We start from the raw sequence: 27,332 nt of genomic DNA, 5'->3' as shown, positions 1-27,332 counted from the left end.
CAGCAGGAACAAAACTAATGTTACCACCTCCCTCACCTTTTTGGGTTTTTTGTTTTGTTTTGGTTTTAATTAAAGACACACTTCTCCCAAAGCCTAATTCTGTACTACTCAGCACTAACATGGCAGATGACAGAATTTCTAAAGCCAGAGAGGTAACAACATTTTGGACAGAATTATAGCTTTAACTATAGATTTGAATAATATTGTATACATGTTCCAAAATATTTTAAGTTACACACCTCCTGTAGTTTTACAGAATAGAGGCAAAGACAAAACTGCACCTTGAACTCTTCAACTTTATGCTACACAGACTGTAAGAAAAGCTTCTTTAAGACTTTTACAAAAGAGCCTCTATATTCAGTCTTGGAAAAGCTCAGTTAATGCAATTTTATAGTCCAATGTAAATTAAATTGTTATTAGGAGGAAATTTGCGTGTCACCCTTACCTGCATATTCATAGAACCATTCTAAGCATCTCTTACTTGAAAAGACTTCTTCCTCTGCTTTTATTCTAGTTGAATCATATTTTCTATACATACTTTAAAAAAGAAAGAGAAACAAGTAATTAATTCATCATTTTTTTAAAAGCAGTCTTTTAGTAAACAGCCACTGTAAGCAGCTATGTTTTTCAGTTTACCCAACATCCTGTCCTCATACCTAGTCATTTGGACCACTGCTTAACAGAGTAAGAATCACTGAATGCAAATGCTGTGTTTGCTCAGTCTGTCACACTTCAACTGATTCAGAATAGTTATCCACGTGCATGAACTTTTCTTACAAATACAGACTAATCCACATTCAACCCCAAACTGCTTTGTGTAAATTCAAGTAAGAGTTGTGCACACCATTAGTTATCACAATCAACTGATGGGCTGCAACTTGGCTGTGGGTCTAGATCCAGAATAATTCCATGTCACAGTCAACACAGGTGCTACCTGTAGGCACACACGTGCTTTGTGCATTTTGAATTATTAACTAAGGAGAACTGCACATACTCTTTTTGCCTCCTCAAAAAATCCTGTAAAAGGCATAAAGGTCAAAATAGACACACCCCACACTTAAATTACTCTAAAGCCAGTAAGGTGGTAACACAGAAGAACAACAGAGAAGAGGTTACAGGTCCTCACTCACAATAACTCAAGGAACTTCATTCATTGTGGGGTAAATAGTTACCTGAAAAGCCAGATCCCAGCTCCCCTTCCCCCCAGAGATGACCAGCACGGTAATGCCCTTCTTCGACAAGAAGCATAAGGCAATTTACCTACATTCAGGAAACACTGAAATACCAGTCTCCTGAATTTAGCATCTCCAACACCTAAAGCCCGGAAGGCATAGCCAAAGTTACTCCCCTCGGTTTAGACTTTTTTGTGAGATAGTATCATTCGTGGCTGTTAGAGGAAAGAGACTCAGCAGTCCAAGTAGCTGTTCACTGCTGCATATGCATTCTCTCATCCATTTCCACCACTCCGCAGTAGCTTGGGCTCATAAAGGCTGAAAAGAGCCGAGCCACAAATGGCTAAGACTAGAGGAGGTAGCCAAGAACGGTTCTGCAAGTGTTCCAAGCATGCAGCCCCTTCCTCTTACAGTGTCAAACCCTTCTGTGGGAGAACAACAAAGTGGGTAATTGCTTCAAGGAGAATTCTGAAACAACTTGATGAAATTAATTTGGAGTTGATTTCATCACCATTTAGCCCTTCTAGAAAGACATGTAAGAGATGTCTATACTTACGAGCTCAGAGTACACTTAGCCCACTATCCTCCACAGAGCTCGGCTATCAGCTATGAGGAACTGTAGCTAGAAGTTACCAGATCATTCTGACAGTAATTCAAAGAACTACTTCATGTTTATTGTCATAGTTTCTTTGAAGCAACTAACCGTTAGAAAAGTAATACTAGTCAGAGCAATATGATAAATTGCTAACTGGAAGACAGATACAACAAACAAGACTCTTAAATTTCAAGATGGAAAGAAAAATTATCACTGTACTGAAAAACACTGATCTACAACAAACTGAAACGCTGCAGAAAAATATCAGCCATACATGTCTTAGAAGCACATATATTCATATACTTAAAATTTGTAGATTGTTTTTTTTTTATTTTAATTTTGAAAGCACTTTTTTCCTATATGAACTACCTACTTTGTATAAGCTTTACTGCAGTTGCTGACAGCACTGCCCAGTAATTAAACAACTAAGCCAGAAGGTATAAGTCAGAGTTGGAACAATTTTATTTTTTTAAAAAAATAGGTCCGATAACTTAACATTCTCATACTTGCAGAATGAACTGTGATTATAAAAGACCTAGCCAATATTTTTTAAGCTATTCTGAATTCAGAGGAATCAAAAAAATGTCTTGAGACAAAGAAAGGAGGCATTCTGCCACTTTGGCAAAAGTCTAATTATTCAGTATCCCTTTTTTTGTAGCAAACAAACGTGACAAACACCAACTGGAATACCAACTTGAAAATTGATTGCAGCAGGAGCTAGTCAACATCTTTATTCTATTCTATTGTATTTATTCAAGAAGTCTGTAAGAGCACTGCTGGGACCTAGGGCATGCAAAGCTAATGTGGTTCCCAAAGAGACACATTCATCACAAGACTCAATGTTTTTCCTTACAAAGGGATGATAACTAAGTACCTCGCTCTGCTTGTTCATGTAACTCATCAACACATTAGTTGTCAATATGCGAACAGCAGATTTAGGAAGAAACCCTCAAGAAATAAATTTATTGACAGAGCTCTAGGACATTCAGGTAGTCCAGAAAAACGATTCCTGTATCTACAAGTGGCAGAGCTAAATACTGTGGCCTGAACCAAGACACCAATGACAGCAGTACGTGGGATAGTGAATGAGAACAGAAAAAAACAGCCATTTTTATATATTCACTGCACCTATGCATAGCAAGTTTTCATAGGACTGATATGGGACTGAAAGTCATTTGTTCTGCTTACGGCTAAGTTCATTGTTTAGGAACTGCAGGAAACAACAATACTCATTAGTAAGTCCATGTGCCCAACATACGGCCAAGTAACTCCAAGCAAAATGCTCCAGCCTCAAACTTATCATTGTTCACAAAGCTCAATATCTGACCACTGGAGTCTAATTTTTGAGAAACCAGAACAGATCACAGATCTTCCAACCTGCGTCAGTCAGAGAAATTACTTCATAAATTCAGAAAACAAAACCAGGAAGGATATAGTCTTGAGCTATCCCAGTCTCTGCTACAAGCTAATTAGCCAGACATTCACTGAAAGTGAAGGCGACACTGTATCACATTTGCAATGAAAACAGACTATGCACGGCCAGAAGTATAAAACCATGCAACAAAAATGGCTGGATGATTCTCAGATGCCTCTCTCCCAACCCAAAGGAACTAACAGCAGATCAGATATTCTGCAAGACAAGGATGACTTGTAAAGCAGTACGACAGAAACAAGGAACACCAATGCAAACCCGGTATTAGTGATCTCTTGTATAAAGATGAAGCCTGTTCTCTCCCTGCTTACTCCAAACACCAAATGAGTTTCTCCCCCCAGTCTAGCCACACCAGCTAGTTCTACTAGCAAGAGACTCCTAATCCCCGAGGTGCTTGCTGAAGCGAGATGAGCAGGGAGATGCAAGCAAATAAGTAGACAAGTATCCGAGATTACAGCTCAGGACAACTCGGTTCAATTACCACAACAAACCCAACCTGGCAGCACAGGGTAAGGGTGATTCCAAAGACTGTCCTCCAAACTATCATTAATACAGATTTGATTGTCTCAAGAACCATAAGTGCAGAGGAGAAAACCACAAACTGCCAGAGATGTCTGGCATCCATTTTGTATCTCAGAATATTTCTCGTATCTTTGGAATTTCTCTGTACATACTGCAAGATGATGTGCCTTCTCTTTGTGCTAAGGACAGTGTCTCTTGCTACGCAGACAAATACAAACTGCCAGAGTGCACAGGACAGATATTTGAATTCTTTGGGAGCACCAAACACCCACTGAACAGATCCTGGTTTCAAACAGCAAGTCTTCAACGGCTCATAGCTTCCTCAAGATGACCAGCACCAGTACCTTCAAAGAGATGCACAACCATTATGCTGACCATGCTATAGTTTGGTAATTTACTTACGGATAGATGGTCCATAAGAGGAACCCACAAGAGTTTCAGTCACGCACCAGAAGTGAAAGAACACGCTGCTCAGAGTTTGGAGGAGAAAAAAAAAGGGGTGGGGGGTGAGGGGTGGGGTGGGGTGCAAAAACCCTACAGATACCTTCCATAAAGGAAGGGCCGATGAGTATACTTGATATTTTTGGTACCAGAACTTGTACCACTGTCAGAGAACACTGCCACTGGAACAGGATTGGTAAAGGGCGTTTTTTCCATCATCAGAGCTAGAAAGGTGCATGCAGAACTTTTTCCCAGCGTGTCTGCCATACCTATCACTACTGGGCAACAGCAAACTCCGATCCTTTGTGTTTAGAATTACCCTTCCATTTCTGAACCCTGAACACGCTGCCCATCAGGAACAGCAAGTTAAAAAAAATGACTTATGGGCAAAGAGTATATATTTGTCTCTCAAATGAGACATACATGCAGGTACAATGACTCAGAAAAATCTTCACTTGAAAAATAATAGGTTTTATTAGTTTAGCATGACACCGTCAGTATCAGGACAGTGACAGCAGCCTTCAAAAAAATGTTTCTTTGTATTATAACCCATATCATCTTAAGGGGCATTTAGCTTTTTCTTTTTTATTATCTCTTTCTAACAGCCACTTTACCAACTAGAGAGAGGAAAGAATGTGGGACAGGGCAGGGAAAAAGCAATGTGAGTTTAACCTGCCTAAATTTTATAAGAATGATATCCACTACTCAAGCACATTTAAATGAAGTTATTTTCTCAGAAATGCTTGCATCTCATCATGACCTAATAGCTGACTCATAACGTCCATTTTTAAACTTATCTTTGAAACGTTCTTATGAGCTAGGGAATTGTAATATCCCTGCAGCAGACAATGTAGTTTAAAATTGGAAGTGCTATAGGTAGATGTAAACAAACTAATTTAAAAACCTGAGTATCTAGGCCTTTCATGCTTCTTTAAATACACGATCACCCATGTATTTCCAGATTATTTTCTTCTGTTCGTAACTGATTTGGTGGAAAAGCAAAAGCATGAAAATTCCATCCAGCTATTACAGGGTGACCAGGCAAGTCATCGTAAGAGTACATGGCCACTGTCAGCAAAAAGAACAAGGTCACGGTAATTCCCTTCAATCTACTGCAGTCTTCAAAGTTGGGTATCTACTCCTGCTTTGAGCATGCTTCAACTGTACTGCAACTTGTTAGAGATCCACCTGCTGTGGCAGCAGCTCTGGGCCCTGTGGCTCCAGAATATTCAAACCGAGATTAGTGAAAGCATGGAGTTTAGGTCACACAAAACATTCTCTTGATTGTGGAAGCTGATAATAGCTCATTTGAGGGAAAGAAAAAGGAAAAAAGAAAAAAAGGGGAAAAAAGCCACACTTTATTATGGTAATTCAGAAGTTAACCCCTCATGAAGATTTACAGCCTGCTCATCTGAGATGGTCAGTCTTTACTGAATGAAAAAAAATAAGAAATTTACCAAGAGTAGCTTTGTTTCTACACAAACAGAACTGATTCAAAACCTTTACCTCCTTTTGTTTGAGCTTTGAACTGAGTAACTGTTTGCTCTCAGATTATTTCTATTTTGAAAGATGCAAACTTTTGATTGAAGAAAATGCCCCCTACTACTTCTATCACTTCTAATTAATTAAATTAAAATTTTGGCTGAGAATTGTCATGAGTGCAGCACAATGAAAATATTTGTATAAAGCCTTACCTATTCAGTCACAGTTATGATTTTAGTGGTAGTTTCATAAATGCTGTAGTGGAAACAAATGGGGGTGTGCAAGAGATGTTTTATAATTTGCAAGGCATGACAAAGACCGTCTAAAGCAACCCTGAGGACAAATTTACTTGACTGGTGAGTTTTATGAATGGATATGTCTTATCTCTTCCTATTTAAAGGATTACAATCATCTCTTAACTTTTAAATTAATGTTTTGAACTTCAGGAGCAGTATGTGTAACAGCATACATGTTGATAGTCACACGTCCAGTTTAAGTTTCTTCAGAACTATTAAGTGAAGTTCACTGAAAACGCATAGAAACAGGGAAAATTATACCTGCGCATAGTTTAAAATCTCTACTTCAAGGAGTAAGGTCTAGACACTTATGACGGTAACACAGGCCCCCCTGCGTGGGGCAGGACCAAACCAGTTAGTAAACGACAACAGAACAAAAAACCTCTCAATGCTGAAGGTTTTGAAAACTTCCAAGGTTAGTACACTCCCATTTTACTTTCCCACATTAATAATAGTGCGTTGACTATGTTTTCAAAACTTACATTTTTTCACTATAGAGTATGGAGCTTATTCTCAACAAAGAAAACCTATTTTTCATGTTAGTTGGCCTTCATGTGGTCCACACACACCCAGGATAAATTAGACTCTATATCTAATTGCTCGAAAACATAGCTTTCAGGGAAGCAGATAAATATTCCTAGTTTTCATTCTTCTAACGTCCAAATATCCATTACTGTAAGATTTTTTCCCTCAGCATGATTCTGGAATAAGGAGTAGAATTATTTTTTAAATGAAACTATCAGAAAGAAGAGAAGACATTACGTTACACAGCCCGTTTTTCCCTAAGGCAAAAGCCAATATTTGGATAGAGAGTGTTTAACAGATACTCCGCATTAGACAATTACACAGCAAGGACTATATTCTTACCTAGCAAATATCTTTACATGAAACTTGCTTTACCTTTCCTAAGACCCTTAACACAATGATGGAAGAGCAACATGCAAAAAATGTATTTTTAACTCCAATTTCAAAATACCCTATACTGTGAAAGTTATAAGCACGATAAAGTCAACACTGCAACACTGAGAGAAAAATACAAACTCAGTCTGCAAGTCATTATGTTCTGTGTGTGCTAAACTGTTTACTTCCCATAGCTATTCTTTAAGACAGGAAAAATCTTACTGTGATCCAGAAATGAATACACAGAGTTCTTTTCATTATACATCATCTAGTACAAAAATACCCTCCCACTGAAACCCTGCATTCATGATTCAAGGTGACATTATGAACATTAATTAAAAGAATTCAAGCTCTTATTATATAAGGGTGGGATGCTGAAGAACATGTTTGGAATCTTTGTTTTCCATAATCAGTCTATGCATGAGATCAGCATTTCCAAATAACTTCACTAACAAGTAGATTTGTTCCTATAAATGTTTTTCCTCAATAGCCAGTGTCATTATTCCACTAATCCATCCAAGATGAGGCTGTATCCTTAACAGCCTGGAACTGAGGGTGAATGCTATTACAAGCTTCCTGCTATCAAATGTGTTTGAGTTTATGAGTTTAAGAGCCTTTAGAAATCATCTTCTCTTTCAGCACACAGCCCTGCTGAAGTAAACTTTCTGGAAAGAATACATATCTCAAAATATTACTATGATAGTTGAAGAGACTACAGGAACACACCGCAAATAGTAAAGACTGAAAATATCACCCAACAAAACTACCCGTGTAAGGATCAAGAAAAAAAAATTCCTTTGCATGGACAAACTGGGAGGAATCATCAAGATTGGGTCACAGCTGTGGTAACATTGTTAATGATGACACTCCCTTCACAATCTTCAGACTGCTACCTAACATTTTCGCCCTGCAAGCAAACAGGAGACTCGCAATTACGGAATTTGTTAATGTTGCCCCTATAAGTCTGCCACTGTAACTAAGAAACATACAAAACTTACATCACTCCATAAGCATTTGAAGTGACAAGTCATCTCTGTTAGGAAATACAGTCTCTTCTGGAGAGCACACATTGGTTTTTTTTTTTTTAAGGTAGACATTCAACAGACACTGACTACCTTTTTTGCTTCATACAGAATCCACCCAGGCTAATGCCCCTTGAAGACTTATCCTGAGTTACTAGTACGCAGCTACTAGGAAGTCTGCCTCTAAAACTGAAGCAATGGTAAAGAACTGGGCCTAGAAACCCCTTATTCCATAAACCGGCACTGCACTATCCATACTGCTCTTATTGCATATGGCATTCTCTGCATACAATGTAAGGGGAAATAGCTTTGCGAATAACTAGGTCTGCTACAGCACACTGCTGTAGAGGTTCCTGATTTCAGATTGATATCTGCTTCACAAACTAAGATGTCTGACCTCCAAAGACCAACCATGACGGGCATGAGCTCCACCTGACAAACAAGCATGGAAGTAGGAGACAGCTTGCTCTGTCTAACTTGTTCACAGAAGGTCACAGGGGCATAAGCGAAATTTGAAGAAATCCTTTCCTGAAAGAAAACAGAGCTTCAAGACTGAGCTGAATGTTCAGCAAATGATTTCATATTGCCAGTCATGCTGAAATAAAAATTGTTTTATTGAAGACCAAAACAAGAAACTTACACACTGGGAAGCAGAGAAAGCCCCAAAACCTTTAGCAGTTAAGAAGCAAGACAAAAATTGGAACCACAACAGTGAAGGATATTCCCCTGTCATCCATCACTGGCAGATCTGGTTTCACCTCCACTTCTAAAAGCAGGCTGAGGTCTCCCTTTTAATAAAGCCTTACATGGCAGCAGAATGAAGACTAGATCCATTAGTTATAAAGCGAAAGGCAGATATAAAAAAAAAAAAAATCCTTAAAATTATGCTTTCAAAAAGCTCTCAAAAAATATGATATCTATACTAGTCATACAGCAAGAAATTAGTTTCTCATAATTTTCTTATTTGAATTACCCAAATCACTATCTTTTACTCAGAGACAACCTTACGTTCTAGGGGTTTTGTGTTGTTTTGTTATACCATCAGCGTCTTGGCAAAGTGAGATAGAGTTAAATTTCATGAACCTCTCCACTTAGATTCTAGAAACGTTCTGTCCATATTTTGGTTCCACATTGTATGTGTATTTTTTGATAAGCTGTAACATCCTCTATCAACTATTTATATATTTATATCAACTTTTATATTCTATTATTTCTGAAAAGCAACAAAAAAATATTAGGAACATGTACAGCTCTCCTGTTCTTGCTAGTGTTACATATGCAAAGCAATGAAAGGGAGAGTTGAAATCTCTTTCTTCTGCATCAACAGATCAGTTAATAAATTCCAGTGCAGCTACAGTTGTGCAACCCTATTAAACACAATGGAGTTATAGAGGCATAACCAGAGGCTTAATTTGGCTACCAGCATTTTTCTTACTCATGCTAGAGAATAAAAAGGAAAGCACCAGCCTGATTTCAGGCTGACAGTTAGAGAAATGAATCTTTTTACCTTCCTGAAGATACGTGTTATAGAAGCATGTGTTTTCTGAGTCACCAGTAATACACGAATGTAATAGAGCTCAAATTCTACTGACTGATGCAGTGGCAACCAAACTTTCTGGCTGTATACGTCACTTTTCAACGTCAGGACAGTCCTGCACCTATCATGCAGGAGCGTACAGTCCCATACTCCCACAAGTTCTGAATTTAGTGCACACAAATAGCAACTGTCTTGCATACAAGGAGCACAATTGATAGTTTCTGAATGACTGAGGCTGACTGAACATATACATACTGAAAATCCAACACTTGGCAGAGGTCTCACCTGCGCAACACCTATGCCAAAAGAACACACTGCTCAGGCACGCGGTTATAAACCACTTGCGCTTCTGTTGCCCAGAGGGAAGCTGAGCAGCACCGCCTCAATCACCACTGGCCATCACCTTGCCTGGACAATATTCACCCTCCCCTTACGTGATCAGCACGAAATCATAACAGCACAGGGAGAGACCAGCAGGACTTCAAGTAAGAGCTCAGTGGGCTACCACTACATACACTTTTCTGACAGGCTGTAGAATGAGAACACCCAATCCAGATCTTATGCGTGTATACAGGAAGACATTACAGTATTTCTTAGAAGTTGTTTTTGAACAAACAAGTGTGTCTATTTTGACAGCTGGAAAACTAAAGCAAGGAGAAGTTCCCTACAAGCTTCTTGTACGACTAGAAAAAAGGTGTGATGCAAACTGAACCTAGATGTGCTTATCAATATCCCACAGTTAAATCACAGGCTATGGTTCCATATCAAGAAACCAAGCAAATTTGAATACCATTTCCATTAGTATTTAAAAACACCATCATATCAGCTATTCAACTTTAGATACTCCATCAGTCTTAGCTCACAGTAAGATGACATACCCATCATGTCTACTTTTCTTAGCAGATAAATCATCTCCTGCTGCAGGTCTCCTCTTTTTCCTTGGAGGCATCACTTTACTAAAGCAGTCTGATGAACTGCAAGACCGGAGACTTCCTACAGAGGGAATTAAAAACACCAGTACAAGAAATGAAACTGTTGCAGACCAGTTAAACTGTCCCCTAACAGTCATATTACAAAGGGAAGGGAAGGGAAAAAGTTAGTGGATTTAAAAATTACAAAAGACATGGTCTCCTTTCAATAGCAAAATCCATCTCACTTTTACATGGTGCTGTATGACCAGATTTCAGTTAAGGCCAAAAGTACTATACCAAAATGTACAGCAGTGCTAGTTCAGTCTAACAAAAGGCAAGAACTGAGACTATCCCGAAGAAGTATTTAAGTCCTCAAAAAGGCATCCTTATTTTTAGTTATTTATTCAAATCAGAACTTCTAAGAGTTGCCCACTACTTTTTGAAATACAGATGTGACTCAAAAACTAGAGCATTCGCCTCCAGAAAACAGAAGCTTTTTATTTTGAAGCCCCAAGGTTTTTTGTGATACAGAGAGCAAGGGGTAGGAAAGGTTTTGTTTGTTTGTTTGTTTGTTCTTTGGGTTTTTTGTTTGTTTTCTTTCTTTTTTGGGGAAGGGGGGAGGAGTGGGGGAAGAGACTTTTCAGCAACCACCAGGGGATAAAATAAGTGGCTGGCTGTATCATTTGGACTGGATAGTTCTCAAAGAATGAAGGTCCCCAAGCAGGAAAGAGCCAATTCAAGACACTGAGACCAATCGAGTGGCAGTCTTTCCCTCCCCTTCTCTCAGCTACATACTCCTATGTCTCTGGTGACTCTTCAGTGTGCCAATCCAGCTCACCAAACCTGTAGATAATTAACCCAAGCAAAAAAGAATAACAACTTTCTGTACATTAGCACAAGAAAGAGCACAGGACCAGCCCTTTTGGCCACAGCAAGTCGTTAAATTGCCTTTGCTGTCTCATGAAAACAGGAGGCTAACACTCCAGGCAAAATTTTGTCCTACTTTTATATACCAAAGACCACACGGACACCTGAGAAAGGTGTGTGTAAAAGCAGCTCAAAGAGCCATCAAAGCTCTAAGTGTTATGCAGAGAATTTTAAAAGGAAAGGAAGAGAGAGGCGAGGTATAAAAATCCAGACACAAAGCAATGCCAAAGAAACTTGCAAGAAAATATGAAGGACTCCAGCATGCCTAAACTACCTCTTCTTAACTTCAACAGCATCCAAGTTTAGCTATGCTTTATTAAGATGCCCACAAAATATTTTACTTTAAATCACAGCACAGAAGCAAGCAATAACACTACTTTTTGACACCAAGAGAGCAGACTGAAATCAGAGGCCCAATTCCCAACAAATACTAACAGCAATCTTTTGCTTACCTATTCTTCGTATCTTTGAAAGTCTCTCTCCTGTTATAGGAGAAACATATGTAAGGAACCTTACAGCCTCACAGGCTTTGCTATATGTACTTTATTTTAAACATGCACTGAAACTATTATGCATATGAAAGTATGGATTTTTCTAGTATTGAGCAAGATGTTCAAACCAGTTTTTACATCAGGATGAACTAATTTGGTTTCAATTAATAAAGCTTTTGCATTTAGTATGGCTTCTTTGGTCTTACCTTTATATTAATTTCTATTAAGAAGAAGATTATTCTCTCTAGTTCAAGAAATACTCTTTCCAATTCAAAAATTCTGCCTATTTTTTAGCCTAAAGTTCCCCCACCCCAGCATCCTCTCCTGGAAAGTATGGCGATTCCTACACTATCTTTTAGAAAGAAAGTTTTAAGAGTATTGTAAATTCAAATTGTAATTTAACAAGTTATCAAAAAAAACTTCTGAGCATTATACTCCATAAACTACTACCACATCAAAAAATCATAATGGCTGTGTCAGAAGAAAATAATTCTAGAAGCACTGTCCAGAACAAGATAGAAAAGGAAATTAATGATAGCAATATTTATCATCTTCTCACCAATATCAGACATATTTGGAACAGGTAAACCAGAGACCATCAAAAACTCACAGTATGCCCAATGCATTTTGCTACTCAGATTAAAGAAACTACGGAACCTGACCTGCTGAATGTCATTTGTTCCCTCTGATTATGCCTGCAAATTAATAATAACGCATATCTGTATTCCCATAAGCTATTGAAAGTGTGATGCTTTATGGCTTTTTAGATCAAGTTTCAAAAGACTCTGCCAGTAAGTATTTTTTTAAAACCTACACAAACTAAAAACACTTAAGATGACAGCAGAACTTAACAGATGGCTAGAGACAGCCAACACTCAAACACACACTAAACTTAATACATGAAAAAGTGTGCTAATGAACGCTTTATTTTGGAAAATATGTAGGTACTTGAGTACAACCTGTAGCTATCTCATTCCTTAGAGAGCAATTTGATTGTTTCAAATGCCTATTAAAAAAAAAAATATAGCTATTTATGATGGCCACAGGCATTGGATGCTGGTAAAATGCAAGAGAACACCAACTCCCCCCGCCCAGGGTTTGTCCAGTTTACTGGTCATTTGATTGGGAAAAGAAAGATGCAAGGCCTCTGTAAAGCATAGCAAAAGATGAAAATAAAATAAATAAAAGTAAAAATAAAAGTTATAGAACAAGAAAATAATTTTGTCAGATCTGCAACCCATACAAACCAAAGAATTTAACTCAAGAATTCCTGCTTGAAGTCTTTTCCTCATTAAATGACAGGACATTTTTGGGAAGATCGCTGAACTTCTTTAGAAGGCTTAAACTGATAATAGAATTCACCAAAACCCAATTTCTCCAATAACTCATATGAAAAGCTTGTACCCTTTCTTGGTTTGAATGTATCTAGTTGCAGCTCTCCAACTGACAGAAGAGGGAAGAAAAGAGATAGCTCAGAAATTGGTAAGTCGCTATTAAATGCACATGTACACTCTCCTCACGCACAAACACACACACAGACACCAGGTGGACAAACATATGGTACATGCTTTCAGAGATTTAACATCTTAATAACTGAGGTTTGGACCAAGACTTCACTATGTTTTAACTGTTGAATGATCTCTAAACTACTAAAAAACACAGTAAGTTACTTTAAAAGTATTTCCTTCTATTACTAGAATTAGGGTATTGAATTTGAAGGGCAGTTATAATTTCCCTGTACAACAAGCTCTGAAAGTTAAACCAGCAAAATATTTTTATCTTTTATTCCCATCTACAGCTAAAAGCTATCAGAGTTTGGGGGTTTTGTTGATATGCTTGCAATTTCTTATTTTACAGCATAGTTCACTAAGTAGCATCAATATTAACCCTTCCTACACAGAGATTTCTAATTCTAAATGTAATTTCTAGGTCTAGCCTTTCACAACTAACTTCACTTCTCAAAGGTCTGACCATCTGCAAACGAACATGCAGCTCCCTCTGATTTCATGCAAAGTTTGACAGGAACTTTACTTACCGACTGCAGCTTCTCTGATGTGATTATCTTCAAAGTTTCTTACTCCTGGGTCTCAACTCAAGTTTGGCAGAACCCTCCTAGTTCTCACTGTTTTTTGACACTTGAAGCTAGCATTTGCAAGGTAGAGCCTCCAAATGGCTGCCAAATAGGCCACCATCAGCCAAAAGCCTGCCGAGTATAAATGTTGTTTGCCAAACGGTCTATTAGGTACTTCCAAATTTGCAGGAGAGAGTGTGCAGGAGACAAAGCTACCAAAGGGAAATATCAACTCAAGAGCTAAAATTCACCCTAAGAACTGTAAAACAATATGCAAGATAATCACTACAAGGGAGGGACACTCCTAGAACAGCAACAAAACCAGAACAAACAAAAAAGAAAAAACAGAGGTCAATAAATAAGAATTCTACAAGCTGTGTCCCTACAGAAGTGATTTACAGACATGTAATTTTCACCTTCTCTCTAGATAATGCCTGTGAATAATCCTGTTCTTCTGATGCTTAAGTAGAGGGATGTTTCAAAGGAAAAAATAATTAGAAACCGTGAATGCTGAAGCAATTGGAAAGATACAGCTGCTCGCTTAATGATGCAACAAGACCACCACAAGTACAGTTAACAACCACCATTTTTCAGATACAAGATGAGAAAACTAAGATACTCATCAAAACATCAAACAACTTGCAATCTTCTTGTAAAAGGAAAAATCGTCTTCTCTATCTTGAATTCCACACTACAGAATTGCTTTGGTCTCAAGTGTGTTTTCTTCTCTAAAACAACAAAAAAAACAGCAGAGGCAAAAGTAATTTCCCCCTCCCAAAAAAAGCTTCAAGAGCAACGAAGCTTTGTTTTTGTTGAAGACGTTACCTCGTTCTATTAAAGAAGCCAGGTGACAACAGGAAGCGTACTTTTACTTTTAAAGTCATTTTAGTCTGCAGAGGCAAATACGTCACATTTTAATAACCAAATCGTGACTTTAAGCTATTAACAAGTTGCTAGATCTGTAGTTATGACATAAAAACAACTGTTATTTTAAATTCGGGAGACAGTTTTCCAAATTAATGCATATCCAAGCTAGAAGAAAAAGAAATTGTTTACAGAATCTGAATGCCTGCTTTTCTTATCCCTACAAACAGTTGAAAGGGCAAAGGCTCATGACATATTTACAGCCTACCTTATTTTTCAGATATATATACACACTGAATGCCAACACACTTTATGAGACTATAATGATTATAGGTGACTGGAATTTTGAAGCGATGTCCATCTTAGCTCCCAAATCACTGAAGGAATTTTAGAACTTCCACCTTCTAGCTCTTAGGTGTTTAAGATCTGGTTCCAGAAAAGAAATCTGACTAATACTTAGAAAAGATATAATCTGCTTAATAATTTAGATGTCCAGTACATTTATTGTTAGGTCAGAAACAACTGCTTTGAAATAAATGTAACATGCATTAAAAGCTCATTATAAATATTAACCTAAAACTGATATACTCAGGTTTTTTAAATAGCTTTTAGAAATCTCAATCAAATTTAGATATGCATTTATTAAGTCATCACAAAAGCAGGGCCCACAATGTAATAACATTAACAAGGATAGTTATGTCAGAAAACGAATAGTAATCTCTAAGGATAAGGCTTGCTCCAGAAGATTCAGTGTTAAAAATAAATAAATACATAAATAAATAACTTTTAAAATCTCAAAACTAAAAAATGAAGCTTAGGTAGGTTTGGCAACACTCAAACAACCTTTTGACCCAGAGTTATTAATGTGACTTTCAAATAAGTTCTGGATATAGAATCTCAAATTCACAGCATCTATGCAGTTCTATAAACTGCACAACAAAATTAATAGGTCTGACACTTCTTACTATGCAGTCAGTAATAGTGGAAAATCGAAGTTCCAAAGATGTAGGCATATCAATATAAAAAAATTTGCAAAAGTAATTCTTTTTAGATTTACATAAGGCTCTCCAGTAAGATGTTTCAGAAGTGTGAAGTCCCATACAAAATGAATACAGGAAACTTCACTGTAGTATATTCACAATGGCCAAAATAGCTCCTTGCATATGTATTTGTCCTCATATGAGGAAAACCAAGCACACATTTCAATTTGCCTGGAAGTTATGCAAACATTGGGGCTTCATCTTTTCCTACAGGGAGACATAAAACAGGGCAGAAACATAAGAAATACTGGAATAAAATCTGAAGATGAGGAGCCTGCCAGTATCTCTTACAGTTCTCATTTCATACTTGTTTCAGGTTTGAAAGGTTCTTTTATAACTATTGTTACACTCTTTACTGGGATTTTGTGCCCAAAGTCATTCAATGGGCATGTTTAAGCTTTCGAAACAACTTAAATCGAACACCACAATGCAGGCAATAGGATAACCATGACTGTCAGTATAAAGTTGTTCACTAAAACCAGTAACATGCTCAAACACCTTCCAATAGAGATAGTAAGAGGCTAATTTCTTACACTGACCTTATGACAGAAGTGCTAGGCAAGAGATAAGACAACTACCTTAAGCACACCTACTCTTATTGATTGGTCAGTGACAGAAGGGGACTACCTCAATGCTCCACAACAGCTTTTTATGCTCAAAAGTAAACAAAGACTATGGAATGTATTTTCATACGTGAAATCAGCATGTACATGTGTTTAGTTTGAGCACCTGGATCACAAAGGGGAAAATTCCAAGTCTCCAACTGGAGATGGGAGAGGACATCAGTTCTAACATACGGACAATTAAATCTCTGACTGTCTTGAACTACCTGCCTTAACGTCTTTTGCAGATGTTTTTCATTTACACGATTATCTAATTTCAAGTATCAGACCCCTAACCACACTGAAGGAAAATATGCTATAGAAGCCTTTTGTGGCTAGGGTAAGATAGTTCAACTATGAAACAAAGTCACCCATGACAGTATGAAGGAGGGTACATAAGCCCTAAGCAAGCTCGGTTGGATCCCAAACAATGCAGTCCTACGCATCTCTTCTCATTGCTCTAGGCTAAGAGTGTACTAGATTTACAAGCGTGTCCCAGAAATCTGCAGGAGGAGCTGACAGCTCTCTCCACTTTCTTAAGGGCTCAAGGTAACATCACCAAACACAGCCAGCACCTCAGGATAGAGAAAAACTTTGAGACAGATGGTAGGACAGATACGGTCAGTTTTGAAGAACAGTTCTGCTGAGCGATCAGGGCTTGAAGCCAGTAAGTTATTTTCCTTCCTCCTTAGGTATAGTGCCTGAACCGCAGAAAGGAAGGAAGAAAAAGAAATCAAGGAAGACGCCGGCTTGTCAGTAACAAGCGCAAAAGGAGGTAACAAATGTTGCAAGACGTCAAGTCACAAAGCACAAATGCTGATGAATCAATAACGGCAGCAAGCTAGTACCTGGCACCTAAGATGAAGGCATTGAAAAATGATGATGTTTTATTGAACAGAAGACAGATTTGGGCTACTAAATAGCCCTTAGACACTGACTGAAATATCTGCTCAAGAAACAGGAACAACCTGCATCAAAACCACCCAAGGAAAAAGCTGGGTTGTTTGGAGGACAGCATTTAAACTCGGCCACAGGCATCGCAACAGCCACAAGAGGTCTTGCTTCTGCTCGGTTCTCACCAACCCTCTTTCAAGAGTCAAAACACTGTAAGAACATGGATGTTCTGCTACTCTAACGGGCTGAGTCCAAGGACTGAGAGAAATTTATCATGAAGTATTCTAAAGTACTTACACTAAGAAACGCTGAAATGACAGATACTGCTGAAACCTGTGTGAGTCCTTCACAACTGGATAAATTAAAAGCACAAACACGTATTTTGAAGAAAACTTTAAAAAATCCTGGCACCTGTTTTCTAAAACTCGTTTAGCTTTCCAAAATATAATTTTCCATGATGTCAGAGAGACTTCTTTGATGAAGCGTGTTTAAATTGTTTCAATCTATTTCTGCTACATCTCTATTAAATACCTGTCTGGCGATCGTCTTGACCAACGTCCTCTGTCAGATTCTGCAAGAGAGTAGGAATGATACAGTTAAACAAGATGGTGATCTTCATTGTTCAGTAATGTTTTTAACCTTTATTTGATATTAATATTCATCTTAATTACTTAAGCAGCATCTAGCTAAGACTGCAGAGCCTTTGTGTTTCCAGTTCATATTTATCTAAGAAGTTCAAGGATAATCTTTAAATAACTCAAAAAATATTTTAGATCTTTTTTTCTATCAAAAACATATCAAACTATGTTCCAAGAGTGGAACTAACTATCCATTGGATGGGGAATTTTGCATTGTTGTATTTCCATTAATAAATGCAGCATTAGAAAAGATTGAATTTACCATTTACCACAGAAAAGGCTTTGCTTATGGATAAACACACACGCTTCTTACGAAGAAAACTGATTAAAAAAATCAACTGAAACCTTGGAAACGAGTTACCCCCTTTTTTAGGCAGGGTCTTTTCCACTAAATTTGCAGTGTACAAACAGAAGCAATATCAGCATTTCCAGCTATGGTTGCAGTAAAACAAATGCAAATGCACAGTAAACAAGCAAGGACAGTCTTCAAAAAAAATCTTGTTTCACTCTTGCTCATTCAATTTGTTTTCCACAAGAACTGTAAGAAACTGGATAACGATGATGATTACCATTATTTGATATATCTAGGAAAGCTTCTTCTTTGGAGGCAATGTTGCAGGGAACAGTGCTTAAACTCTGACCCCCAGAGTATAATCTTTCATCTTTTACTAATACTGCTTATCTCTTAACAGATTCAAAACCATTCAAAACCTCTCATACAAAAAGGCTGTGATAGGTTTTTTTAATAGTGTAATCACTTAATGATTTCAATCACAAAACATTCTGGACTAAAGCCCTAGCTATTCTGCTGAGAGAAAATGGCAAGTCATTACCAGCCTATTGAGGGTGTGGTAAATCTTGTGAATATTTGCCAGTGTTGATAGGTGAGAATTCAGTTGAAAATCTAGAGGGGGGGAGGAAAAAAAAAAAAAAGAAAAAAAGCTTTAAACTCTCTGCTTTCCAGCTGTAGCAACCAAGATCTTCATACGCTCTGGTCGTTTAATAAAATCACCACACAACTATAAAATAAGAGCCATCTCAACACTTCTTCAACATCGGTATTTTCAACACTGAGTGGAATCAGTAAGTAAGATCTGCAAAAGATATCCTACGTATGCATTTTTCTTAAGACATGAATGACCCTCAGCAAAACAGAACTATAGCTAAATACAAAATTATAATAAACAAAATAAAAATAAATATTTACAACGTTTTTCCTTTAAATTGGAAACATTATAATTTTCATGCTACCCAGTCCTTCTCTTCCATCTAATCCAAAACTAATTTAAGTGCCATGTTACATTCTAAAATCATTCCTAAAAATGCTAGTTTTTAATAAAGATTATTTTAATAATACACACATACTTGCCTTTATACTAATTTCCTTGCAAAACTAAGTGACTGGAATACACTTACACAGTTGAAACATGACTTTGCATAATGAACCAAACACCACAATACAGCAGATGTTAAGACCAGAGCCAATAAAACTGAAAATAAAATATTCTGACATTTCATGAAGAAGTCATAGCTTAGATGGTAACTTTGCTTCCATGCTCCAAAAATAAAACACTTCAGTTTGCTTCAGTCGCAAAGAAGTGACAAACTAATTTTTCTCTATTCTTTTAAATCCCCTATTTTTGCCAGAAATGTGTTGAGGACCAAACTGGAAAATAAGTAATTTACAAAAAATATCAACTGTGATCCAGCCAGAGAGCATGCAATCCAACAAGAACCTCAGAAGCTGCACATAGACCAGCTGACAAGGATCAAAGAGCCAACTACTATACAATATTTCCATTTAAACTAAAAGTAAATTAGCTACACCACTAGAAGTCATGCACAAACCCACTCTAATTAGAGAGACATGTAGTATACGATAGGCAAAGTATTTTAAGCAAAATTCTTTCGTACATAAAAAAGCTGTATGCGCCTATTGCCACTGCCCAGTTAATGCATTAAAGCACTTACGCTGTAAGACATTTAATTTGGCTTTGCCCAGTAGCTGATGCTGTACAAGACGGAAGTAAGGTCAAAACCATAATTCCCACATTTCTATCCCTCGCATTTCTAATGAATGCTGTTAAAATACACTTAAGATGACCCAACATCTAACGATAAACAAAACTCATCATTAAAGATCAGATCCCCAAGTCAGTGAACCACAATGCTATGAAGTTAAAACGTGGATCTGAAGGAACTGCCTGCTGTAAGTGTACTTGTTACACACATCGTTACGGAATTCTCTTGTCACAGTGAATAAAAAAAAAAAATTCAAAAGATACCTTTAGGAATCATACATTTCATTTATTATCTTAGCCAGAGAGTACCATTTCACTAATTGCTACTTATTTCTTAATGTATTGTCCGCAGTCCACCACCACAACAATTCAATTTCTCTAAGTCAGAAGTGCCAAAGATGGAGTTTCCAATTTTAAATATAATTATCTATATTAAGTCACAGACAATCCAGACCTTCTTACCAAGATATGATAGCAAGATCTTGCATCTTGAACAGGGTGCTAGATTTTTTCCTGCATTAAGTACTCAATAAAGTTCCACTTTTGCTAGTTGAATAATACTAAGCAGAGACATTCTGAAAAAAAAACAAAAACAAAAACAAAAACAACAACCCCCAGTTTCTTAGCCAACCTTCAATTCAACATAAAGGCTTTAAAAAAAAAAAAAAAAGACGGGGAGGAAGGGGGGAACAGAAAAGCCATTCTGAGAAGGTCAAGATTAAAAGGGGAGATTTATTTTGTTAACTGCTAGAGCAGACTAAGCTTTCTGGAATATGAATTTTATCATTTCCCTTGTTGCTAAAATCTACAAAGAACATGAGTCTTTAGGGAAACCAGTTACACCTGGAGGTAACAAGCTGAGAACACTTAGCAAACATTTTATTCTAAAGTAATATTAAACAATAATTTTAGATGGTACTCTTAAAAACAATAGAAAAAATATTTTAAAATTGGGATTATATATATTAGATATTGCCTTTGAAATAAAACATTCCTGGGCACTTCAAAACACATCATTCATACCAGTATGTTTCACGCATCCACTGGAAATTCCCTTACGATTTTAAGCTGTGACTTCAAAAATAGGTTACATCATTATGATGTACTCAGAGGGGTTACACAAATAAATCTTACAGCTCTTACACAACAAGCATCACACCTTAGTTCCACAAAGACTGGTTTATCCATATGAAGACGGAGAACCAGAGTCCAAAGTTTTCTGTCTTCCACAGGGGAAGCTTGCAAAGTAGGGGTATTATCCGAAACCAAAACCAGGCTGCTTTTACAACTGTTATAAAAGCAAATGTCAGCAGAAGCCAATGAATTACAGAAGTGAAATTACAGCTCAGGTCACCTTCTGAACTGGCCACAGTGTTTGCTATATCTATATTGTAAGGAAAATCTTGAAAAAAAATAATCTTAAAAAGGCACATTTTGAAAAAAATATTTTTGAAGAAACAGAATCCAAAAAATAGTACCTCCCATGCTCAAATAATACCGTTTGAAGATTAGCAAAGGGACAACGGCATAGCCACTAAGACAAGCAAGTGATTCAACAGCTGGCTGCAACCGTGCGCTTCGAGAACACGTTCTGCCCCCCTCCGCTTCCCCAACTTCCACTCATGCTTACGCAGCTCCGCGTCGTGCTTGCCGGACTCCCGTGGTCAGCTCACCACCCCAGGAATCTTATCCGCCAAAAATATAAACAAACAAACCAATCCTGCCAGCTCAGCGGTCTGAATCAGATCACCAAGGAGATGTAACACCAGGTAAGTAGGGTTAGAGCAAGGAACAGGAAAGGTCCTCCCAAGTGGGAGCAACATGGTCTCTCACGGCAGCCACAATGTGGTCAACCAACTCAACTGTCCACCCAAGCCCCACGATGAGAAGAGCAATACATCACATGAAGCTACGCGCTCAGCAGCTGGCTGAATGAGCTTTACATGAAGAAAACCATCACATGTAAAGCTATTTTTCACCTGAATACAAGAGTTTCAAAGCACGTGAATTGCTTTGGAAATATTTTGGGTTTTTTCCCCTGCAGAAAAAAAAAATATTTCATAGCAAAGTACCACACAGTTTACTGACCTGGAATCAGAAGAAGGAAACCTGCTTGCTTTGTGAATACTGAAAAGAGGTGTGCTGGAATGTTTGCTAAGACTTCAAGAGGTGTATGTCGCACAACCATAAGTATTTTGTTGATTAAAATAATTTTCAGGCAGACATTAGCTTGTTGAAGCTAGCAGAAATTCCAAATGGTATTAAATACTTTGCAATAATTCAGAATGTAGTAACTAAAGAAAAAAAAAAAAACAACTGAGTAAAATTGCAAATCCAGAATCTGGAAAGGAAAGAAATGCCAGAGCCAACTTAATATCACAGAATTTAAACTTTGTCTGCAGTTTATCATTAACGCTTAATGTTAAGTGTTAAAGTCTGGGCTAGTGAATTAGTCACAATCATATATAATTTAAAAGTAGAAAGCAAACAGTTTAAAAATCACTTTTAAAATATTATAGATTAAGGTGTACTCTATGGACCTGACAGTTATGGAGAGGCAAAAGCAACAACAGCTAGCTGGGCTTGCTTCCATAACAAACTAGACAAAAATCACTCTACACCCCCTCATTAAGACAAACATACGAAATATGTTTGCTGACGAACAAACAAAAACCTCAATGTATCTTAAATCTAAGTAAATGATATGAAACAGGTGGACTGAACTTGGATACTCTACCTTCCTGTCTGAAATGAAAAAACTTTAAAGGTCAAGTCCAATTTTTTATTGGAGGGAATAACGTGTTGCCAAACTATTCAAATGAAACCACAAATGAATACCAAAAAAAAAATTATTTCTGCCTATGCGCCTACTCACACATAGACATGTACCTGCCTGAACGAAAACTTTAACTTAGTTCTTGCTGTTAAAATTATCACTTTAAAACTTGAACAAAGCACAGCTACCAGGTGCACTACAATCTACTAAAAACCTAGTAAAAAATTAACAATAGTACTAAACCAGATCAGCAGCTGACTCCAAATTTCCTTTAAAAGCTTCTAGATTATTTTTCTGAGCAAATAGAAAATCTATACAAAATCTCACAGTAACAGTAGGTCTAAAAATATTTATCCTAGACAGACATGCCATGTAAATGCTATAGATACGACTCTGTATTAAAAATTAAGTAGCTGTAGCAGTAATTTTCTTTACTGCTAAGATATATCTGACTCAGTACAAATATTGTGGGTAATTTCCTGTAGCCTTCTCTGAAAAAAAATAGGTAGAAAACACATATTAGGGAGAGTCATCCCTGAAAACTAAAATGGAATATTTATGCTTTTACTTTTATTTAATTGGTTTCCTTGGTTTCAAATAATAGAACTGGAGAAAACTTGTAGTAGTACTGGAAACAATAGTTCAAAGTACTGTCCTTAATTAGTTTTAAATAAACTTTACTTATCCAAAAAAAGAATCATTTAATCTTCTATGAACTACACCATTTCATGCTCTGTAGCCTACTTACAGGATTATCCTAACAGTAAGACAATTTATATTGATTAATGGACTTAGAAGTTCGGAACTGAAACCTACATTTGGCTTTCAATACATACGTTCAGGAAGCAGAATTTCCATTACTAAATACCGAAAACAAAAGAAAAATGTGCATCGGTTTTATTTTCATTTACACAAAAGCATCACGACACACCTGAAAATTGGGATTCCCAAACGGCAGTCGAGAGCAGCTCGGAGCTGACTCCGCACTCCTGTCAAAGACGGGATTAAGAATTCATTTCCGCGGTGTCTGTAGCTGAACGCACGCAGGCAGTGACACCCTTCAGCGGGGGCAGCCTGCAGGAGAGACTCCCCCGGTCCGGGATGCAAGAGCGAGCATGTGGGCAAGGGGAGGCAGAGAAGAAGAGGCTGGGAAAGTAGGGTCTCCCTTTGATTTGGTGGGGTTGAACATTGGGCATGGTTCAGAAGGTGAGGAAAATAAAAGTGAATTCCAGCCTGGATGGTACGAACATGCAATTCAATGGAAAGAGAAGTGGGATGATCCATCCTAGCTCGAGGAGCAGCAGGACTTAGCCATCAGAGCTAAAGACATGGTGCTGCAGGACGTTTCTCCTGCACGCGTGCATACAGAGCTGCTCAGAGCTACTGCTGACGCCAGCGGTATCCAAATCCACAGTCACAAAGTTGTGTACATTTTCCAAACACAACAGCCTAAAATGTTCTGACGCAAAACAGAGTGATTTAAACTATTAAAAAAAATAATGCGGTTGAAATGACAACACACTAAAAAACACTTATTTTAAGGTAAAGATTCACATTCAACTCTAACATTTGGTGTTACCACATGTAATCAGTCACTCACTTCATCTGCAACAAAATATTTTAAAATTACTGCATGCTACATAGATAGGGAAAAGCATTACTCTTTTTTCCCCATAGGAATAAATCCTTATTCTACCTAGGTATTTAAGAAGTACCTTGATCTGAAGGCTTGTTTACAAAAAGAGCTACTACAGTTTAAAGCTCATGGAGAATTCTAGAGCAATTTAAGCAGTGCAAAAGTTGTGTAACTGTTACTTTAGTGTGAATGCATTTCCATCTACCTTAAATTGACTCTGAACAAATAAGAGCTATGCTAACATATGCTACAGTAACATGCAGGATAAAAAACCCTGCACACTGGCTCATGGGGGCTTTTAGGGTTTGTTTTGGTTTGGGGTGGTGGTGGTTTTGGTTGTGTGTTTTTTGTTGTTTGGGGTTTTTTTTGTAGAAAAGACCCAACACTAAGCCTATTTCTGGTGCAAAACATCTGTTTCTGTTGCTGCAAATACCACTTGTGTACCTACTAAATGTATTTGATAAGGATTCCTAATGGAGATTCTTGCCAGAATATAATAGAGCTGGAGTGACCAGCCTTAGTTGGAAAAGAATGAGTGAAAGCAGTGGATAATTAGAGCTAATTTAAATCTATTTCTAAAGCACGTATTACCAAATCAAACAGCATTTCAGTGATTCCATGTTACTCGGACTGTGAACAGATATTCTTTCAGTCTACACGAACATAGGAAATTGAGCTACAAAGCATTTCATACAGAACCAATTTTACACCCACTTGACGCAAAGCGTTCATCCAGCCTAACTCCTACTCTACCATCAAATTAATTCCCCAAAGTGTGAGTGAGTTAGTTTTGCATCATCGGCTGCTATGGCCCGAGAGCCGTTTGTCAGCATTACTCTTAACTTCATGCCAGATTAGGTATCATCTGCCATTCTACAAAGGGCATAAAGCTAATAAAAACTTCGTATCCCGTGCCCTAGCTAATTCAGCAGAAACGCAACCCTGTCATGTACGCACTACTAGGGTAGCGAGCACCATGCAGATCTAGTGTACGTCACGATGGATCTGCAACAGCCTCGGGAACAGCTACGCCAGGCAGAAGCATTCCTGCCCCAGCTGTTGGCTTCCTCCTCTCTGCCAAAAGTTACAGAGCCAACAGCGCAGCTCAGGGGCATATTCCCTAATCCACTTCAGGCAAAAAAACCAATCCTGTCAGTTTAGACAATTTAAGTAAGTGGCAAGAGCTAACCCAGATACATTCGACTGAGTGGATTAGAGAGTGCTCCTGCAAAGCATTTCACCAGGAGAGCAAGGGAAGCAGTAATCTGCAGCTAATGGGCAGTAATGAACAGCTGCAGTCGACAGAGTTCCACAGTCGGTGCGGCCACACATCTGCATCAAGTGACACACAAGCATGTGTCACACCAGCTGGTTCCCGAGGGCAAGCTAAAGCCTTGTAGCTCTAACTACATATATGTTTTTTTAAATATATATACACACAAGTGGATATATATACACACACAGCTATATATGTAAAAAACACTAAGCAGACTGGTAGTTATTTCTATCTCTTTATCAGCCCAAAGTAGAAATTCTGTTTAAGCTCAGACCTATGATTTTAAATAAAACAACTTAATTGGACAGTGTAAGAAAAACGCTGGCACATTTAAAATAAGGGTTCTGCTCAAAGCCTTTGTTAGCAGTCTTATTTATTGCGGAAGAAATAACCACGCTATTAAATGCCCTAATATTTAAATTGGATACAAAAGTTGCACATTTTCATGGGATGTACTGTACTTCCTCATGGAACGCTTTTTGGCAAGCGCAGGACTGACAAATTAACAAGTTTTCCTCTTCTGCTTGAAGACACAAACAAAACTAGGAAATAATGCTTTGGAAGTCTAAAGTCTTTGTTTTCAGTATCTCCAAAGTTAAGGGGAAAAAAGTAAAGAAAATACAGGATCAATAATTCACTTAAAAGCTACTCAGAAATAAATAAATCAAGTGCTGCAATTACACAAATGAAACCTCATCCTAATACAAAAGAATGCAGTGAAACGGTGAAAGGAAGACTGTTTACTCGCCTAACTCAACTTATTGCAAGGCCTTGCACAGAGAAGACAATCCCAATTGTAGTTTATTGGAGTTGCAAGAAACTTTTAAGCAAACATCTGCAACAGAAAAAAGGAAAGTTGATGTTTCTCATGTAATGTGAAAGGCGTATATTCAGTCTCAGAAAGTACAACTGAGACTGAGCAAAATGTATTAATGGAGTTTATATCATAAGAACAGGTAAGAATCTAAGAAGGATTAAAAAGGAGGCTCAAAAAGAAACATTCAGTCAAGAAACAACGATAAGCCAACTTCTGTATGTGTAAAGATATGCTACAAACACTTTCTGTTCCAAGCACTTAAATCAATGAGGAAACAAAACAACTACTGTGAAGCTACAGATAACGAAGTTAGTTAATTTAGGAAAACATTCTTATTTAAAATAACACATATACAAGGCCATGAACTGTCAAAAAAAAAAAAAAGTATTGAAGTGGAAGATTCAATCATTCCAAGTGACATTTTTAAAGAGAAGCCAGTAACAGCTGAAAGCTCAGAACAGTACTCCTCTTGTTTTCTGCAGAGAAATTAAAAAAAAAAAAAATCACTACATACTCTTAACATCCTACATGAGGGAGCACTGGAATATTTGCAACTGTAGCTTACACATGTATAATGAAGACCTGCACCTCTTTTTTTTTTTGGACAGGGCACATGACAAAAGACACAGAACAGAAGGTGTTTTCTAGAATAATTATCCTTCCATTTCCAACATGAGGCAGTTATTTGCACTTTAACGGCGGCCTTAACCACCGACGTACAATGACCCCTAAATATACAGGTAAAATAAACCAGAACCACTAAAGAAATTATATAAGTTTAGGAATCGGAGCCTGTAACCTGCCCCTGTCCAACCTCTCATTTTGGAAAAAAATAGGAGGATTCAAGGAAACCCAGGCCTCGCGCCGCCTTTCGTGCCGTAATTGCTTTCAGGACTTTGTCCAAAAAGCCGGACCATCACTCATTAACGCACGATCAAAGCTTCCATTTTCCATTATCCTTCCCGTAAG

The 27,332-nt window shown here is 37.6% G+C and overlaps 1 protein-coding gene across 1 annotated transcript in view; it reads right to left on the bottom strand.

The window, feature by feature from the left end:
* Positions 1-18,739, bottom strand: part of DCUN1D4 (DCN1, defective in cullin neddylation 1, domain containing 4) — a 28,990-nt gene extending 10,251 nt beyond the window's left edge. Inside the window, exons 1-4 of the mRNA XM_009884977.1 lie at positions 18,671-18,739; positions 17,731-17,770; positions 10,278-10,392; positions 446-537 (exon numbers count right to left, since the gene is read on the bottom strand). Of these exons, the coding sequence (XP_009883279.1) occupies positions 446-537; positions 10,278-10,348 (163 nt within the window). The 5' untranslated portion in view covers positions 10,349-10,392; positions 17,731-17,770; positions 18,671-18,739. The remainder of the gene's footprint in view (positions 1-445; positions 538-10,277; positions 10,393-17,730; positions 17,771-18,670) is intronic.
* Positions 18,740-27,332: the final 8,593 nt, after the last annotated feature.

Source organism: Charadrius vociferus, unplaced genomic scaffold (assembly GCF_000708025.1).
Source record: "Charadrius vociferus isolate BGI_N301 unplaced genomic scaffold, ASM70802v2 scaffold134, whole genome shotgun sequence".
Taxonomy (NCBI): Eukaryota; Metazoa; Chordata; class Aves; order Charadriiformes; family Charadriidae; genus Charadrius; species Charadrius vociferus.
This window is presented reverse-complemented; position numbering and strand designations above follow the sequence as displayed.